At 40.4% G+C, this 18,422-nt stretch overlaps 1 protein-coding gene across 1 annotated transcript in view; it reads left to right on the forward strand.

Moving 5' to 3' along the window:
- Positions 1 to 18,422, forward strand: part of LOC102929707 (centrosomal protein of 192 kDa) — a 207,766-nt gene that overhangs the window by 134,339 nt on the left and 55,005 nt on the right. The window contains exons 40-45 of the mRNA XM_043538822.1: positions 893 to 983; positions 1,486 to 1,662; positions 2,868 to 3,128; positions 3,386 to 3,507; positions 8,005 to 8,114; positions 17,435 to 17,585. Coding sequence (XP_043394757.1) covers positions 893 to 983; positions 1,486 to 1,662; positions 2,868 to 3,128; positions 3,386 to 3,507; positions 8,005 to 8,114; positions 17,435 to 17,585 — 912 coding nt within the window. The remainder of the gene's footprint in view (positions 1 to 892; positions 984 to 1,485; positions 1,663 to 2,867; positions 3,129 to 3,385; positions 3,508 to 8,004; positions 8,115 to 17,434; positions 17,586 to 18,422) is intronic.

The following is an 18,422-nucleotide window of genomic DNA, read 5'->3' on the forward strand; positions in this document are numbered from 1 at the left end:
TATTGTATTCCTTCTTGAAATTTTGTCTTTTCGGCAATGTGTAGTCTAGGATTTAAAAGTGTGATGTTAATATATATTGGGATGGAGATAGCCTTGTAATATAGATCTTGTATTCCACTCAAGGCAGGTTCTTGGACGGACCCCTTGTTTTCAATCACTCAAAACTTCATTTTCTGGGAAATATCACAAATCCCGTGAAATAATATCACAAATGCAATGGACATGTTAAGAACATAAGAATGGCCATACTCGGTCAGACCAATTGCTCATTTAGGCCAGTATCCTGTATTCCAGCAGTGGCCAGTGCCAAGTTCTTGTGGAGGAATGAACAGAACAGGGCAGTTATTGAATGATCCATCCCCTATCATCCAGTTCTTGCTTCTGGGAGTCACAGGTTTTGAGGACGGACCATTCCTCTAATGTTAACTGCTAATTGTCTAATCTGAGGCCTTGAAAAAGCTGCACGAGGTCAATTTAAATTGGTTGTTTAACTGATGCATAAAATGTGTGTTTTAAATTTACATAAGCCTGGTTTAAGGTGAAAGTGTCTGTTCAGCCTTTTGAACCCCATTTCACTTCAATCTGTTTAAATAACACATTTTGTTAAAGAGGTAAAGACACCAGCCCCCAATTATGCCCTTTGGAGAGGAAGCAGTAATGTAACAACTTTCTCCAAAAGAATGTAGCAGGGTATAAATAAGTGTAACAAAGAGGAATGCTATTTGCATCTAATTGGCCTGCAGATAGCAGTCACTTCTGCAGCAGGTAGAACTTCAGTCCCTCTGGCTTGGTTTGAGGGGTGAGGGTCAGAACCACTATTATCCCTTTAACACGAATAAACATGTGTTTAAATAAATCCTGTGTCACTGAAACTATCCTAAATATTTTTCAGTCAACAGAAACTAACTCTAAGAAATAACTCTCCATCTGCAACTCAGCATTTACGACTTTTGATAAGAGGTCAAGATCAGAACTGCTTTCAGGTTAGCGTAATGCAAACTTCAGTAACACTTTTAATCGACTTTATAAGAAAAGTCTTTATTTTCGTAAAACTCCAAAACTCTGCTTGTCTAATATTTAAGCTTGAGATGGCATTTTATCTAAAAATGTTTGCTCACACAGGTAGCCTCATTAGAGAATCTGAATTTACATTAAGGGATCATATTTCAAGAGTCATATGTGAATCAGTTTCAGTACAAACAGTAATATTCTTGAGTTCATTCTAAAACAGCAGGCTGATCCATCTCCATTTTAGAGGATGGGTTAAGTCCTTTCAATTCTCTTTGGTGCCGGTCTCTCTGAAATAGTCAGTTTGACGTACTGTAAGACAGATGTTAGAGGCTGCCATCTCAAGTGTCTGCCTTCACTGTCAATTTCAGGTTTAGTTAGTTTGAAACTCAGTTTAACTTTATAAACTTTTTTGAATTAATAGTGAAATATTGTTGCTGGTTTTTATTGCACTCAATCATTTTATTTTTTTTATAGTTGAGAAATACATTTGGTATGGAAGAGCGGTTGACTAGTAATCAGGAGCTCAAAATCCGCCCAAGAGACGATACCAATATCTTCTTGATGTTTTCACCCACACATGTAGCTTGCATGTTAGCAAAGCTTGAAATCAAACAGTTGGGGATTCAGTCACAACCAGGAGTTAAATTTACTGTAAGAGTCCTGACTTAATTTCTGATATTTCTAGTGAGTTTGCTCCTGGCTTCTCCCTTCCTGGGGAGGCAGAGGGTGGCAGGCAGCAGCAGTGGGTGTGTGGGAGGCTTGTGTGCGGGAGTGCTGCGGGGAGGCCTAGGAGGTGAGTAGGCTCCTGACACTCCCTGAGAGGTGAGGAAGGGGTGAAACGGGCCTCACTCACCCTTCTGTGTGAACCCCTGAGAGGCTGGGGGTGCAGGCAAGCACTCTTCCCAGGTGTCTGGGGAGACAGCATGGAGCTAGCAGGAGCTGGTGTGGAGAAGGGAGAGTGCGTGGGGGAGGCTGAATGCTGAAAGGAAGGATACATGGCCAAAGGGAGTGTGGGTGGGGGGGTTGGGGTGACTTGCCTCTTGCCTCCCCCAAGTCTAGGTGAAGTGGTGTTGTTTTATGATTTTAGCAGCTGGAGTCTGGGCTCTAGGACCCTGCAGGACCTGGGACCCTCCTATCCTGCAGGGTCCTGAAGCTCGGGCTCTAACCCAAGCCCAGAGGTCTACACAGAAATGAAACATCTCCACAAGCCCGAGTCAGCTGGCCAGCCACAGGTTTTTCTTTGTTGTGTAGACATACCCTTAAGGCCTGAGAGCTCACAATATACAACTGAAAAGGCGATGCGTGTTGTCCCCACTTATCTACATGGTAGGGTAACATGCACCATAGGGGTGTAATTTCTGAAGCATGCTAATGTGTTGTGTATGTATTGTTCTGTGTAGACCCTACCAGTGCTCCTTAAAAGTTCCTTAATGGGCTTTAACATAGTTTTGTGCTATATTAAAATGCACCAGGAAACACTCAGTTTTAGCAGGGTTTACCCAGACTGCTGGATATGCTTTACACAGGTTTATATTGTACCAACATGTTAGTGCAGTTCAGAAATCACATCCCCATACTGCACATTACCCCATCATGTAGGCAAGCCCTCAGATGTTCTTGCAACTGTTAGAAGGATGTTAACAGAATTTTAAACAGTCTGAGGTAAAATACAATAAAAGTAATTTAAACTTAATGTCACTTTGAAAAGGTCTATTTTCAGTGCATCACATTTAAAGCTTTTTCATGGGTCCCTCCCTTAACTATTAGGATTCTTTGCATACCTTTGTCTCTAACAAAACAGTTTTATGAAAGCTACTTTCTTAAAATGTTAGCTGAATTACTATTTTTATTTTCAGATACCTTTGTCTGGATATGGGGGAACAAGCAATGTAATTTTAGAAAACGTTAAAAAACTGTCTGACAGTTACATGGTAACACTGAATGAATTATTGCCTGATAAATTGAGAGAAGTTTCTTTCCTCATAAGAAATATGGGCTCTCGAGCTGCCTATGTTAAAGCACTATGCTTTAGGGACCTTCAGTCAAAAGCTGTCATGGATCCTAAAGCGATGATTGTTTCTCCAGAGAAATTTGTACTTAAGGAAGGAACACAAGAGGTAAGTGTAAAAGCACAATTCAACACAAGTTGTATTCATGTAAATGAAGCTGACATATCCAGCTATTGTATATGACCTGTAAAATGTGTGTAAATTCTCCAATTGAACTGTATTCAAGTTTATGAAATCCAGAAGACTAAACTAACTTGGTGTTACAGCACATTTGATTGGTAAAATAAAGTGAGGGTCAAACTTAATACTAATTTCAAGGAAAAAACTTTGAAAATTCAAGTATTTAAAGACTTTCTTTCAATCAGGTGGTTACAGTAACATGTAATTGTGTGGAAAGGGAAGAAATGTTACATAAAACAAGCACGTCGTTATTATCTACAATATGCTTCTTTTGTGGAGATGAAGTTTCCAGGCAACAGTATCGCAGGTAGGGTTGAATTTACTACTCTGAAATAGTCAGCTGTTTTATTACAAGTATGTGAAAAGTCAAATGTAAAGTACCACATGTGGTTTCTACAGCTTCTAGAAGGATAACATTAATATCCTTGCTGATAGAACAGAAGAATGAAATGTTCTCTTTGGCAACTTACACTTTCTAAAATTATGAAGCCTCATTAAGTCTTCCACTAGCATACTTTGAATTTGTGTTACTCTAGTATCAGAAGAGAGATTCTACCTTTTTATTCCTAATATGCTTTGCTCTTAATTTTATGTAGCTTTTACTTAAATTTAAAAAAATTAAGAACTCTTGAGGGGAAGAGTCTAGATGTTACATTTTTTTATATTAGTCTTCAATGAGACCCTCACCTTGGCTTGCTCATATGTACTCTTATGTGTGGAAAGGGTTAGGGATGTGTGTATATGCACAAATATCCTCTAGGATATCCTCTAGGATATTTAGGCATTCACACTTCAGAGGTTATTCAAGTGTGCGCAATGGATCTGAGGTATAAATATTTAATTGTAATAAGATGAAAACCAGCCACTCTACTTTTAATAAGCTACGTTTAAGGAGCACTTTTGCTGTATCTAGCACACGTGATCTGATCATATATTGAAGTTGCAAAATAAGTATCAAAACACCAAACCATTTGTCACTCAGAACATTCAGTCCAAGTTTTCCAAAAATGGATTCCAAAATTAGTGAATATAGACTTCTTATGGGGGAGTTGGCTGGGCTTTAGGTTGACTGACTGATATTCACCCATGCCTTGCAAAGTTCTGGAAGACATAGCTCATTGAAATAAATGATCCTTCCGTAAATCAACTTTGTTTCAAAAGCTAAGTTTTCCTGTTTGTGCACCAGCTATCGGAGGCCATAGGGCAGTTCTATGGAACACCACTACACAGGTCAGAGTTGCTGCTTACATTTACCCCAGGACTCATCAGGTCTGGGATCCTGACCTGGAGGGAGGAAATATACAAAGCAAACACTTTTTCCAATTTTAAAATTTTATTAATGAAACTAAGTAAACAACATCATAAAATAAAATACATATAAATTTTTGATTAAGTTTATATCAAACCAATCAAACAGTACCAAATAAACCAGCAGTTCCTTGTAAGTTTCTATGTAATAACTTAGCTTATCAAGACTGCCCCCAAAGTAACAGGGCATGATCAGTCTCACTGCCACTCAATTATATTTAGGTTCCAGCCAACTAGTTGGTACAGTCATAGAGCATCAAATCACTTCCAGGTTGAAGCTAATGTTGAGACTACAGCTCTGATGCCAATTAATGTAGGCATCCCAAATTATATAGGTGGTTAGGTAAGGATTAATATCTTCACTCTCATCCCCAAACATAGAGGGTTACATGCAACATTCCAATACAATTTAAAATGACACAGCAGGTTATATTTGAAATTCAAATAAATTTAGGTGAAAACATGATTTTTTCCTGATTAAACATACACCATCTAACCCATGAAATAGATGCATGTGTGATCTTTTAGACAGCAAGGCAGGTTAACTTAGGAACTATTTGATAGGCACTTTTCTCAGATGAATTCTGTTGGTTCTAGCCATCCACACGCGCTCACTACCAGCCATCTGCCAGAGTTAAAAACAAGTGCAGGAATGTTGAAGTAGAGGCATCCCTCTACTAATACCTAGAAAACAAAATAAATTTGAGAAGTTGATACTTAGAAAGGATGGGTTTTTACACTAGTGGCTACATTCAGCTTCAGGAAACTGGTACATGGTTGAAAAGATTAGTTGGCGCTTTCATTGGCTTAGATGTTGTAATGTGAATGGACTCACCGGCTAGCTGGAGGCTGCTTGCTTGTAGATGTCAAACCTCAAATGTTGCCTGTTGATAGTCTAATCCCTTGGTAGCCAGCCAGCAGGGTGGCGGAAGCACAGGGTCTCTGTTGTGCATGGTGGCATTGCTTAGCCAGAGGCCAGAAGTCAGTGACTGCAGCAGTAGCCATTGGAGGCACGTAAGCAAGCCAACAAGTAAAGTCATCTTCCTTTCATTCAGTTTTTGAAGATGGTGGCCTAACTTGGTTCTCATGCTTGGAACTACTCCTCAGAAGTCGCATAGCGAATCAGAATGGGGGGACTCGCTTGATGTCATTGACATGGGGGCTTCATTAATTCACATGTATGTAAACCAAGAACTTTCCCATTCCAGTAATTTCATGCTCAAAGTCCATGAATCCAAAAATATATCCAGTCAGCAGGTCTTTAGGTTTTTGTGACATTTGAGTTTTAGGTCAATCAGCCTACCAAAGTCCTGAATTAAGATAATTAAAAAATTTAAAACTAGCAAATATTCCTAAGCCATGCTCATATAGGTACATTTACTAGTCTATAGACAGATAACTTCCCCATGTGTTTTGATACTCAGTGACTCAACTTTAAATAATATTTTTGACGCACAAAGGTTGGGTGAAAGGTTAGACTTTTAACTCCGAGCAAAATCTGTCTTCCTCCTAAAATCACAATTTTGGGGTTCAGTTTTTATATGCAAGCCTAAATCCATATTGGTATCCCTAGGTAACTAAATAGGTGGCCTAACTTTCAAAAGTGACTTCAGAAGGACTTGTTAGCACTTGTCAAAATCAGATTGAATCAGTTAAGCCTCATGGCTACAGCACTTGCCGATGAAGGACTGCCACTGGAAACACCCTCAGAGAATGGGGCGATAAATGGCCACACCACACTAACATTACATCTACTTTGAAGACACTATTTGTGAAACTCTGACTTTGTAGAAATCCAGGGAAAAATTAACATTTTAGAATAGACTTATAAATTCCTGAAGCCCAGATTGTAACAACCATGTGAATCCCCTTCAGACTTCAGATTTTTGGAGTGCTAACATCTTACTCACTCTGAAGATGGAAGCATTGTGTGGTACCATAGACTACTTATTTAAAATTAAAACAGTGTGGGAGCGGGCAAGTTCTTCAGAAATTCATTTAACTGAACCAGCAGTGAAAATAAAAAATATCAGACTGTCTCAGTGCACTAGTTCCTACATCATGGAGCAGTAGAACAGATATTTCTTGGATGAGGTATGCTCATAAAAACTGTCAAATCACTGAAGAAAGTTACAGGTTTGGTGTATTCAAGAAAGAGAATCAAGGTTGTTTTGGTGGTAGACTTCTTTTTTCCATCCCACTGAGGTGTACTTTTTGTGACTGGTTGGGTCACAGAGACCCCCTTGGGACTGCCACCTGATGTGTTGAGACTACCTCTGAGCCCGTTTTCCCTGGCAGCTTGGGACTTCAGTACCCTTTCTTGTTGAGCCAGACATGCTAGCCTGCTGCAAACATAGACCCAGGTCTGAACCAAGTCCCCCAAAAGCTGCAGGCTTCATTGAAAACAGCTTAAGAAGTGCTCCTGTCTCCAACACCCAAACGCCCAGCTCCCAATGGTGTCCAAACCCCAAATAAATCCGTTTTACTCTGTATAAAGCTTATACAGGGTAAACGCATAAATTGCGTGATCTCTATAACACTGATAGAGAGAGATGCACAGCTCTTTGCTCCCCCAGGAATTACTTACTTACTCTGGGTTAATTTATAAGCAAAAAGTGGTTTTATTACGTATAAAAAGTAGGATTTAAGTGGTTCCAAGTAATAACAGACAGAACAAAGTAAATTACCAAGCAAAATAAAACAAAAACACGTAAGTCTAAGCCAAATACAGTAGGAAACCAAATGCAGGTAAATCTCACCCTCAGGGCTGTTCCAATAAGCTTCTTTAACAGACTAGACTCCTTCCTAGTCTGGGTCCAGCAGTCACTTGTTCCCCTGTAGTTACTGTCCTTTGTTCCAGTTTCTTTCAGGCATCTCTTTGGGGTGGAGAAGCTGTATTTTTGAGCCATCTGAAGACAAAATGGAGGGGTTTCCAGGGTCTTATATAGTCTCTCTTGTGGCTGGAAACCCCTTTGTTCTCCTGTGTAAAATCCCCTCAACGAGATGGAGTTTTCAGTCACCTGAGCAAGTCACATGCCTATGAATGATTCAGCTTTTTGCAGGCCGACGCCATTGTTTACATGTTAGTTTGGACGTTCCCAGAAAAGCTCAGATGTGGATTGGCATCTCCCAAAGTCCATTATCAATTAAATATGTGTTGACTGGGCACTTACTGAGAATAGTCCTTTTCTCAAGAAACCCACCAAACGCTTCACTGAGGCTACTTAGAATCAAACAAATACATAGCCAATATTCATAACTTCACATACAAAAATGATACACACATACAGCATAATCATAACCAGCAAACTATAACCTTCCCATAGACACCCCACTTGGGCTCCTCTGTATAAGAACTGGTGCAACCGTAGGACCCTGGTTGCAACAATGATCTGTACGGTCACAGTTTGTCAATAACGTCACACTTTTGTCTTAGCCTAAGTGGTAAAAATGAGTGGGGATCCCAAATACATTTTTCTGATATTTCTCTTAACAGAGCTGTGCTGTATAAACCAGAGGCAGCAAAACAAATACTCCCTGAAAACAGCATGCTGAGAAACATTACATTTGATGAAGAATTTCAAGGGGAACAGCTAGTGACTGAAGGTAAACATGTAACTTCTGAGAAAGTACCATTACAAATATTTATTCCTTAAATGTTTGTTCTAGACATCACTCCTAATAAAATATTTCTGTGCAATATTTGGTAAATACAGAATAGAAATCCTGATTTGTACAAAATTTACCTCCTGTTATTCCTACCCAGACCTGCTTATTTTTATCTACCCATTATGTGGGTTTTTTGGTTGCAAGCTCTTTGTGGCAAGGACAGTTATTTGTTGAGCTTGTACAGTAAGCTCATGGCAAAACAGGACTCAGACTTGGTTGACGATGAGGCAGTATTGCATTATAAATGTTAAATAATTGTTTCAGTAGCTTCTTCCTCTCATTGCTGCTTCAAAAATATTATATTCAGACACTTCTTCAATGCAAATGTCACTTAATTTTACAAAGATCAGAATAAATTCACTTTAAGAAGTGACCATTTTATAGTTTCTAAGGAACATCTTTTTGAAGTAGTGCAAAAATTACTTTTCCCAAACAAGAAGTATTTCAAGCAGTGCCTTTTCTTTCTCTCCTTTGTACCATGAAGGAATTTATTATCCAGATTAAGTAAGTCTACTTCTGCCTCTGAGGCTGTCCTTTTTTTGTGAGTTGGTGAAAAGCCTCAATATCTCATATGAACAAAGAAAAATTTCATATTAAATGCCAAAAACTTAATTATTTACTTACTGAGCACTGAAAGTGTTAAATAGTATTCAGGCACACACAGAAATTATGTTGCTTAAGGATTTACAGGTGAATATAATTTAGACTGATTCTTTCCCCATGTATTCTTTCCTATAAAATGTTTGCTTTGTCTTTACAACAACAAAAGAAGTGAGGCTTGAAAGCTTGTCTCTCTCACCCCAACAGAGGTTAGTCCAATAACAGATATTACCTCACCCACCTTGTCTCTCTAATATCCTGGGACCAACAAGCCAAAAACAATGTAATATTGGTGAAGCATTCATGGTATGTTGAGCACCTTAGAAAAATTCATGAGGAAATTAATTATTATTAAGGCTGCCAAGTGATTAAAAAAATTAATTGCGATTAATTGTGCCGTTAATAGAATACCATTTATTTAAATATTTTTGGATGTTTTCTGTGTTTTCAAATATATGGGTTTCAATTACAGCACAGAGTACCAAGTGTATAGTGCTCACTTTATTTTTTATTAAAGTATTTGCACTGTAGAAAAACCAAAAGAAATAGTACTTTTCATTCACCTAATACAAGTTCTGTAGTGAAATCTCTTTATCGTGAAAGTTGAACTTACAGATGTAGAATTATATACAAAAAAACTGCATTCAAAAATAAAACAATGTAAAACTTTAGAGCCTGCAAGTTCACTCTGTCCTACTTCTTATTCAGCCAATCGCTCAGACAAACAAGTTTGTTTACATTTGCAGGAGATAATGCTGCCCACTTCTTATTTACAATGTCACGTGAAAGTGAGAACAGGCATTCACATGGCACTGTTGTAGCCGGCATTGCAAGATATTTATGTGCCAGATGCGCTAAAGATTCATATGTCCCTTCATGCTTCAACCACTGTTCCAGAGGACATGCGTCCCTGCTCATGATGGGTTCTGCTTGATAACAATCCAAAGCAGTGCAGACTTTTGTTTGTTTTCATTATCTGAGTCAAACACGTTTGTTTTCATTATCTGAGTCAGATGCCACTAGCAGAAGGTTGATTTTCTTTTTTTGGTGGTTCGGGTTCTGTAGTTTCTGCATCGGAGTGTTGCTCTTCTAAGACTACTGAAAGCATGCTCCACACCTTGTCCCTCTCAGTTTGGAAGGCATGTCAGATTCTTAAACCTTTGGTCGAGTGCTGTAGTTATCTTTAGAAATCTCATATTGGTACCTTCTTTGCGTTTTGTGAAATCTGCAGGGAAAGTATTCTTAAAATGAACAATATGTGCTGGGTCATCATCCGAGACTGCTATAACATGAAATATATGGCACAATGTGGGTAAAACAGAGCAGGGGATATATACAATTCTCCCCACAGGAGTTCAGTCACAAATTTAATTAACGCATTCTTTTTTTGTAATGAGCGTCATCAGCATGGAAGCATGTCCTCTGGATTGGTGGCCGAAGCATGAAGGGGCATACGAATGTTTAGCATATCTGGCACATAAATACCTTACAATGCCAGCTTCAAAAGTGCCCTGCATATGCCTGTTCTCACTTTCTGGTGATCTTGTAAATAAGAGGGCAGCATTATCTGCTGTAAATGTAAACAAACTTGTTTGCCTTAAAACTGGCTGGACAAGAAATAGGACTGAGTGAACTTGTTGGCGTGAAGTTTTACGTTGTTTTGGTTTTGAGTGCAGTTATGTAACAAACAATCTACATTTGTCAATTGCACTTTCATGACCGAGATTGCACTACAGTACTGTACTTTTATGTGGTGAATTGAAAATACTATTCCTTTTATCATTTTTACAGTGCAAATATTTGTAATAACAATAATATAAACTTTGATTTCAATTACAACACAGAATACAACATATATGAAAATGTAGGAGAAACATCCAAAATATTTAATAAATTTCAATTGGTGTTCTGTTTAACATTGCAATTAAAACTGATTAATTGCAATTAATGTTTTTTTTCACGATTACTTTTTTTAGTTAATTGCGTGAGTTAACTGCAGTTAATCGACAACCCTAATTATTATATATTTAGTGCAGGGGTTGGATGGTGTGCAGTAAATAAAGCCAGTGGCTACATATTCAATGAGGAGAATAAAAACAAATTCTGAATAGCCAGTCATTCGGTAACTATAGTCCATTTGTGTACTGAATGAGGCAGAGGTCCTGTGGAAAAAATAGTGTGATCATGTAATTAGAGAATGTGTCATTATGCGGATGTACAATGGGAGCAAACTAAAGTTGCCTGGACATCCTTAGTTCTACCTTTTTCTAACTTTTTGATGCTTTACTAAACCTCTTCTAACATAGTTTTCTGTAAGTAATTATTACATACATTGACTTATTAAATCTGTAACTTCTCTCCAAGGTGCAATACTAGCACTTCTGAGACACTATCTAGTAGTCGCATTTAAATGGCATTTCTTGTTCCGAAAGATTCCCAACTGCTTTATGAAATGTGTACATACTACATACTGGATCTTCAGAGGCATTAGGTGGCAAGGGAAGGCTGTGCTTCCTGACTGCTATAAATAGATATTTTAAAATTCAGTAGTTTTCAACTTGTGGTCCATGGAGTCCTAGGGGTCTGCAGACTGTCTAAGGGGTCCACAAAGTATTGTCGGTACCATAGAACAGTGGTTTTCAACCTGTGGTCTGCAGACCCCGGGGGTCCTCAGACTATGCTGAAGATTTCCAAAGGGGTCTGTACCTCCATTAAAAAATTTTTTAGGGGTGAAATGAAAAAACATTGAAAACCATTGTTTTAGTTGGTTTCTGTGTGTCAGGTAAAATTGACATTTACCAACAACTAACAAATTAAATCAATACCTGCCAAGCCTAACACCACCAATTAAATATCAGCATTAACTAGTTAAGTGGTGATCACTTCAGGAAATAAAAATGGGGAAGAGTGAAGAAGTGACACAGACTGTATGGGAGGGATGGGTTTGGAACTGAGATTTTTGCAGGTAGAAAAATGCAGCAGGAGGGAGATGTCAGGAAAGAGGGAGAGAAATAAAAGGGAGAATAGGATGAAGGGGGGTAGAAATAGTGTTATTTCTAAGACTGACCATATTTTCTGGCTAAGTGGTGCTAAATATGCCAGCTGCAGAACAAATAGCACAATTCAGTTAGCATAAAAGCCAGATTCTGCCCTTGATCGTTTTATAAACTTTCCGTTGACATCAGTGAGTTACATGATGAGCTGGAAATCCAAATTAAATTTGATACTCCACAGAATGTGTGGCACTCTTGATCCAAGTATTCTTAATCTGAAGCGTAGGTGCTATACAAACAGTAATAATCATCCTTTCTAGCTACTGTGCAGCAGAGCCAATAATATACATTGACCTGTGTTGTTTATAGTAAGAAAGTACATATCCTGTGAGAAGTTTCTGTTCATTTTCTTCTTTGAGTGATGATCCCTATTCCCTACATGAATACCCGTGTGCACATTGTCCCTCCTTTTGGAGATTTTTAGTAAGCACTGTCCATTGGCGCAAACATGCGTTGTTGTCCTTGTGCTCCAAACAGAGGGTATGGACTGACGGCTCTCTGGTTTCCAGTCTTCCATGCCAGTTGATCCCTCATAGTGGCACTACTGGGGACCTTGGGATCCTACCCTAGGCATTTGGAATGGGTACATGAGCCTTATTTACCATCTCCTTGCCAACCCTGACTGGTCCCATCAGAGGATGAAGGTGAAATGGAGCTGATGGTTCTGACTGCTTTGGGAGAGGTTTCATCATCTTGCCCTGGATGAGGTGGTTACCCCTGACAATTTCAGGAACTGTGTCAGAAACTCTTACACGGAGTGGTGTCTCAGCTGCAGATACAGTTTGAAGTTCAGGAGCTCCAACATAGATTGCTGGACATTTTGCAGCCCTCAGCCTTTTGGATCTAGCAAAAAAACTGTGGCACATTCCCACTTCTTGTGCTCCCACCCTGAAGAAGGCTGAGAAGCGCTATTTTGCCCCATCCAAGGGGGGAGAGTTTCTATTCTCGCACCCACTGCCTAACTCCTTGGTGGTACAAGTGGCCACTGAGAGGTGAAGGCTGCAACACTCCAAAACTGTTCCCTCAGACAAAGGTCCAAATGGCTTGGTCTCCTGAGAAGAAAGGTAGTCTTTCATCTCACTCCAGTTTGGTATTTCAGATTACGTGACTCTTCTAGCTCAATATGATTTCACCAGTTATACTAAGCTTTTAAGTTTTAAAGACAAGCTTCCTCGGGAAAATAGACCCTGCTTCCATTTCTTAATTGATGAGGGCAAATTGGTGGCCAAGGCTTACCTTCAAGTGTTCTTCCATTTGGGCTAGCTACAGCACAGAGAGTCTTTACAAAAGGGTTGTTTTTTTTTTTTTTCAGTGATGGCAGCTTGGATGAAAAGAAATGGGTTTACAGTCTTCCCATATCTTGATGACTGGCTTCTAATGAGCAGGTCATATGAGGAAGTCCAGTTGGCAATCTGTTTCTGCTTTGCCTCTTTACTTCTATAGGAGTTTAACCATGAGAAGTCTGCTTTGAGCCCCCACAAGGTCCATAAACTTCATAGGAGTGAACTTGGACTCAGCTACAGCAAGAGGCGAACTATCTATGGAGAGATTCCATGCCATGCAGGCTTTCATAAACCAGGTCACCCTCAGGCCCCAGACTTCAGTTAGAACATGCCTGTTTCTCCTAGGCCACGTAGCCTCATGCACACATGTGATGCTGTTTGCCAGGCTCCATTTCCGTTGTCTGAAAACCTAGCTTCTGTCTGTCTACTCACCAGAGGAGTGCAATATCCATGCCATACTGATAGTTCAATCCAAGGTTCTGGGCTCTTTCAGCTGGTGGACAAAGCTGAAGACTGTTTGAGTGGGGATCCTTTTCCTCACATAGACACCCAAGGCAGGCATCTTTACTGATGTCTGCCTGTTAGGTTGAGTAGCTCATATGGATGATTGTTCTGCACAAGGCATCTGGACCCCCTCGGGAGTCCAGAATACATATCAATTTACTAGAAGTGAGCAGTCTGGGCCTGCAATGGCTTCTTCCCACTTATCCAATCCTGGCATATCCAAATAATGCTGTACAAAATGACAACTGTCTTCAGTATAAAGAAGCAGGAGGGAACAAGATTCCTCCCTCTTTGTATGGAGTCAGTCAACCTTTGGACCTGTAGTATCCACCATGACATAAAACTTTCAGCAGCATATTTATCAGGTGTGTAGAACTGCCTAGTAGACATTCTCAATAGGCATTTTTCCACAGATCATGAATGGGAGATTGACAATTCAGTCCTGGATGAGGTCTTCACCCAGTCTTGGGACCTTTTTGCCTCACAGCTTAACAGGCAACTTCCCCTATACTGCTTGAGAGGAGCTCTAGGCAGAGGCTCAAAGGGAAATGCCCTTCTGCTAACGTGGAAGGATCACCTCAAGTATCCCATCCCATTAATAGCACAGGTCCTACAGAAAATTTATGACAGAGCTTGAGTCATCCTTACACCCAACTGGCCAAGACAGTTCTGGTTCATGTATTTACTGTAGTTCTTGAAGTGAGTGCACATGTGTTTTCTGGTTATAGTATGAGCGTGCCCATGCACAATCATCAGAAATTTTTCCCTTAGTAATATCTGTTGGGGTGGCTTGAGCACCTTCTGCTACTGCACATCCCTGTGTGCCAGTGTGACGAAGTGGGACTGTTCTTAATGTTCTCTCTGATTACTGTGTGAGTGCCTCCGTTTCCCCTATGCATTTCTTAAGTATCTCTGTGGTGGGATAAGGGTGTGTGATTGTTGCAGGGCCCTAGAGGGCCAGTGTCTGTACAGAGAGTGGCCGACACCCTGTCTCCTGGCAACTGATGGTCTGGGCCCCTCCCCTGCAAGGTGCCAACTGACAGTGTTGGAGAACCAAGAGATCAGGCAGCCTCCTGGCCCAGGAAAGAGACAAAGGCCAGAGGACGGGTGGGAGAGTTTCAGTTTGGCGTTGGCTGTGGAAATGGAGGGAGGCCCAACCTGTACCTACAAGCTCTGCTTTAGACCGTGTTCCTGTCATCTAATAAACCTTTTGTTTTACTGGCTGGCTGAGAGTCACGTCTGACTGCGGAATTGAGAGCCCCGCCTGTGCAGACTTGCTTTGGGAAGCGCACTGTGGGCCGGGGATGCTGAATGCTCTGAGGTCAGACCCAGGAAGGTCAAAGCTGTGGAAGCTTCTTGCCCTGGAGACAGTCTGCTCTGAGAGAGGAGGCTCCCCCAGTCCTGACTGGCTTCGTATTGAGTAGTTCCCGAGCATTGCCCGGTGACTCCATGACAGCCAGTATAAAGGGCTCCGCTGCCTCTAAACTCATTCAGTTCCTCCTTATCGCCTGTGATGGTTGTTGAAATTGCTTGGCTTGCCTTAACAAGTGCTCTCTGTGTTCATATAACTGTTGCATGAGATGTGTTGCACATGTCCATTCCACAGCCCTCCCTCCTACACCTCTGCATTGGAGTTGTCTGGCAAGAAGGAACTGAGGAGCCTTGGGGGGCTGGGCCCTTTATATCCATGCATGCGGCAACAGGGGTGCTCGAGCTGCCCAATATGTACCACTGAGAAAAATTTCCAATGACTGCGTGCCCGCATGCTCACACCAAAGGTGGAATGGACATGTGCAACACATTTCAAAGAAAACATTTAGGGAAAATTAGTAACTTTTTTCTCAGCTTGTCCGCCCATAAGCATTCACCCATTTCCAGACCACCGAACACAAGCAAACCTTCAGACATCTCAGCCCAGAATCACTGCATTTCAGGAACTAGTATTTGGATGGGCATCAGATGTAGAGTGTTAATGTTCCAAAACGGTGCAATCCATTGTCAATCAAAGTAGGAAAGAGTCTACCAGGAGATGTTCTTCAGCTAAATGGAAGCATTTCTTCTCTTGGGCTCAATGACGCCAGTTATTTCCAGAATCTGCTGGGAGCCTTGCTATTCTGGAATATATACTTACTGTTAAGACACTGAGTCTCTCTTAGTTCCCGTTGGGTTCATTTGGCAGCAGTCGGTGCTTTTCCTTCCCCCTGTTGACAACCACACTATTTTTTACTCATCCTGCGACAACTAAATTTTTGAATGGCCGCCTTCAATCCTTCCCACCTTCGGTGGTGAAGCTCACATCCCAGTGGGACCTTCGTTCTTTTGTCTCATCAGACCTCACTTGCAGCCTTCTGTACCACGTATTTCAATGAAAGTTGCTTTCCTATTCACCATAACCTCAGAGGTTTATTGCAGGAGTGGGTGGGTGAGATTCTGTGGCCTGCATTGTGCAGGAGGTCAGACTAGATGATCATAATGATCCCTTCTGAACTTAATATCTAGGTACCTGTGTATCAGCCAGAAGAGCCAGTGAGCTGGGAACACTCATGGCAGACCCCCCACATACCACCTTCCAAAAAGAAAAGGTTTCATTGTGCCCTGACCTGAAACTCATCTTAAAGGTACCTTTAGAGGTTCACATCCACTTACAATTTTTCTTCTGAAACTATACTTCTGATGAAGAGAGGAGGCTTCATTCTCTGGGCATCTGAAGGGCACTGGCCTTTTATTTACAAAACAAAGGTGATTAGAAAGACACCTAAACGGTTTGTTTGTTTCCATAGCAGCGAGGTCATGTGGTCAACCTATATCTGTGCAGAAACTTTTTATAATGGATCTCTGGTGATATCTTTTGCTACATCCCTCCACCAGAGCACAGGCAAGGTCTAATGGAGATATGTACAGTAGCTGTCTAGAGCTCCTTGCATGCTTCAAGAGACATTACACTTGGGTCTAGCTGTCTTCTACATATATACCTGTGCAGACAGCAGTATTACAGTCAGCTATCACTTCTGTGTCTTCGTACTCACCTCCTGTTTGACTACTGCTTGCTAATCTCCATGTGGAATACACATAGGGACCATCACTCAAAGAAGAAATGGAACTGGAGGTTCTTTGAGATGTGTAGTCTTTTATCTGTATTCCACTACCCTCCCTCCATACCCTCTGCTTCAGATTATAATCTGGATTTGCAGTGAAATAAGGAACTGGAGAAGCGCTGGTATACATTGCCCTTTATACCCTTGGTTTGGAGCATGAAGAAAATAGTTGTGCAAGTGTGTACCAACAGACACAGCTTAGTAAAAATCTCCAGACTCAGGTTAATGGTGAGCGGGTGTAGCCTCGAGTGGAATACTAATAAGGACCTCACATCTCGAAGACCTCCAGTTATGAGTAAGTAACCTCTATTTCATACATCATTTTACCTTTTACCTGCCAAAACTATTTTATTGTGACTGGTGAGCCTAAAATCATAGCATTGTAGCATGTGCATAAAAATGTAGAAGAAACTTAAATATTCTTAATACAACCTTTCAATCCAAATATGCAGAAGCACTATGGTAAGGCTCTCATTAGGTCCTCAGTTCATGTTGGCTCATGTCTGCAAGTTGGAAGCCAACCAAGACTTATTTTCCAAAAAATGAGTCTATTTTAGGTTCAGTAATGCAAACTATATTAGGTTACACAATCCATTTATTAGTTTATTATGGATATCTTTTCTGAAACTTCTAGCCTATCAATTCACAGTTACAATGCGTTATTGTTGTATGTTATCCTTTTTAGATTTTTTTCCTTTTAATCCTTCAAAATGTCTTTTTAGTGTATGACCTACCACAAAGGACAAATGACATTGAGCTTTTTTATGGAAATATGCGTAAAGTTATTCTTTCTGTGGTTGGAGATGCTGGAGAGTCCAGTTTTAAGAGGAATTGTCTTCAGCAGTCTGCAGGACATAGCTTGGAATCAGACAGGTAAAGTGAACATTAGATTTAATACATATAAAAATAATTATGATTTACTGCTAATTGAGGGGGTCACATTACCTTTCACATTAAAAGCTTGATAAGGCTTTTTAGAGGTAGTGGTGCTTGGGACAGTGACTTTGTCAGTGACAAAAACTAGATCAAAAGTTCAACTGTCTTTTCTTTGTACTTCCACTCCCTCGTTTCTCCATGTATTAGGAAGGGTTTCGGCAGTACTCTGAAAATGCTGTTTTCTGAGTTGACTATTACAATGAATCTTGTTTTTGCATTTTGATGTACATTCCGATAGAACTGTGATAACTAAAATTCTAAACTAATAAAAAGCTGATGATACACCCCTGCCTGCAATTTATGGATCTGTTCTGCTGCATTCTGTCAGCTGGCAAAGAGAATGTATTTTTTCAAAATAAAGTATGCCCCTTATCTGAGAGATTAAGGCTTGTTTGGGGGTAGCAGGGAGAAGCTAGCTGAAGTTTTGATGCCTCTGTGAGTAGAATAAACTTATTATGCGGAACTGATCAGCTATTACACTGACATATCCACCACACAAAGCCCTCAAAGATTGTGGAACCCATATTGCTTCCTTAAAGGAATAATAAGATCAATCCAGAAGTTAACTTTCCCTCAAACTGCTAGTATTCCAGTTCAGGGATCAGTTCTGTGAGGACTATGGAGCAGTTCTGTGGAATGCCATTATATATGTCAAAGTACATTTGTCCCTGTTTTCCTTCTCTCATGCCCAACAGTTAGCGACTGACAAACATTGTGGCACCACCTACCAGAAGCAATGAGGCAAAATATTTATCAGTCAAGTCTGATATATGT

This window comes from Chelonia mydas, chromosome 2, assembly GCF_015237465.2.
Source record: "Chelonia mydas isolate rCheMyd1 chromosome 2, rCheMyd1.pri.v2, whole genome shotgun sequence".
Taxonomy (NCBI): Eukaryota; Metazoa; Chordata; order Testudines; family Cheloniidae; genus Chelonia; species Chelonia mydas.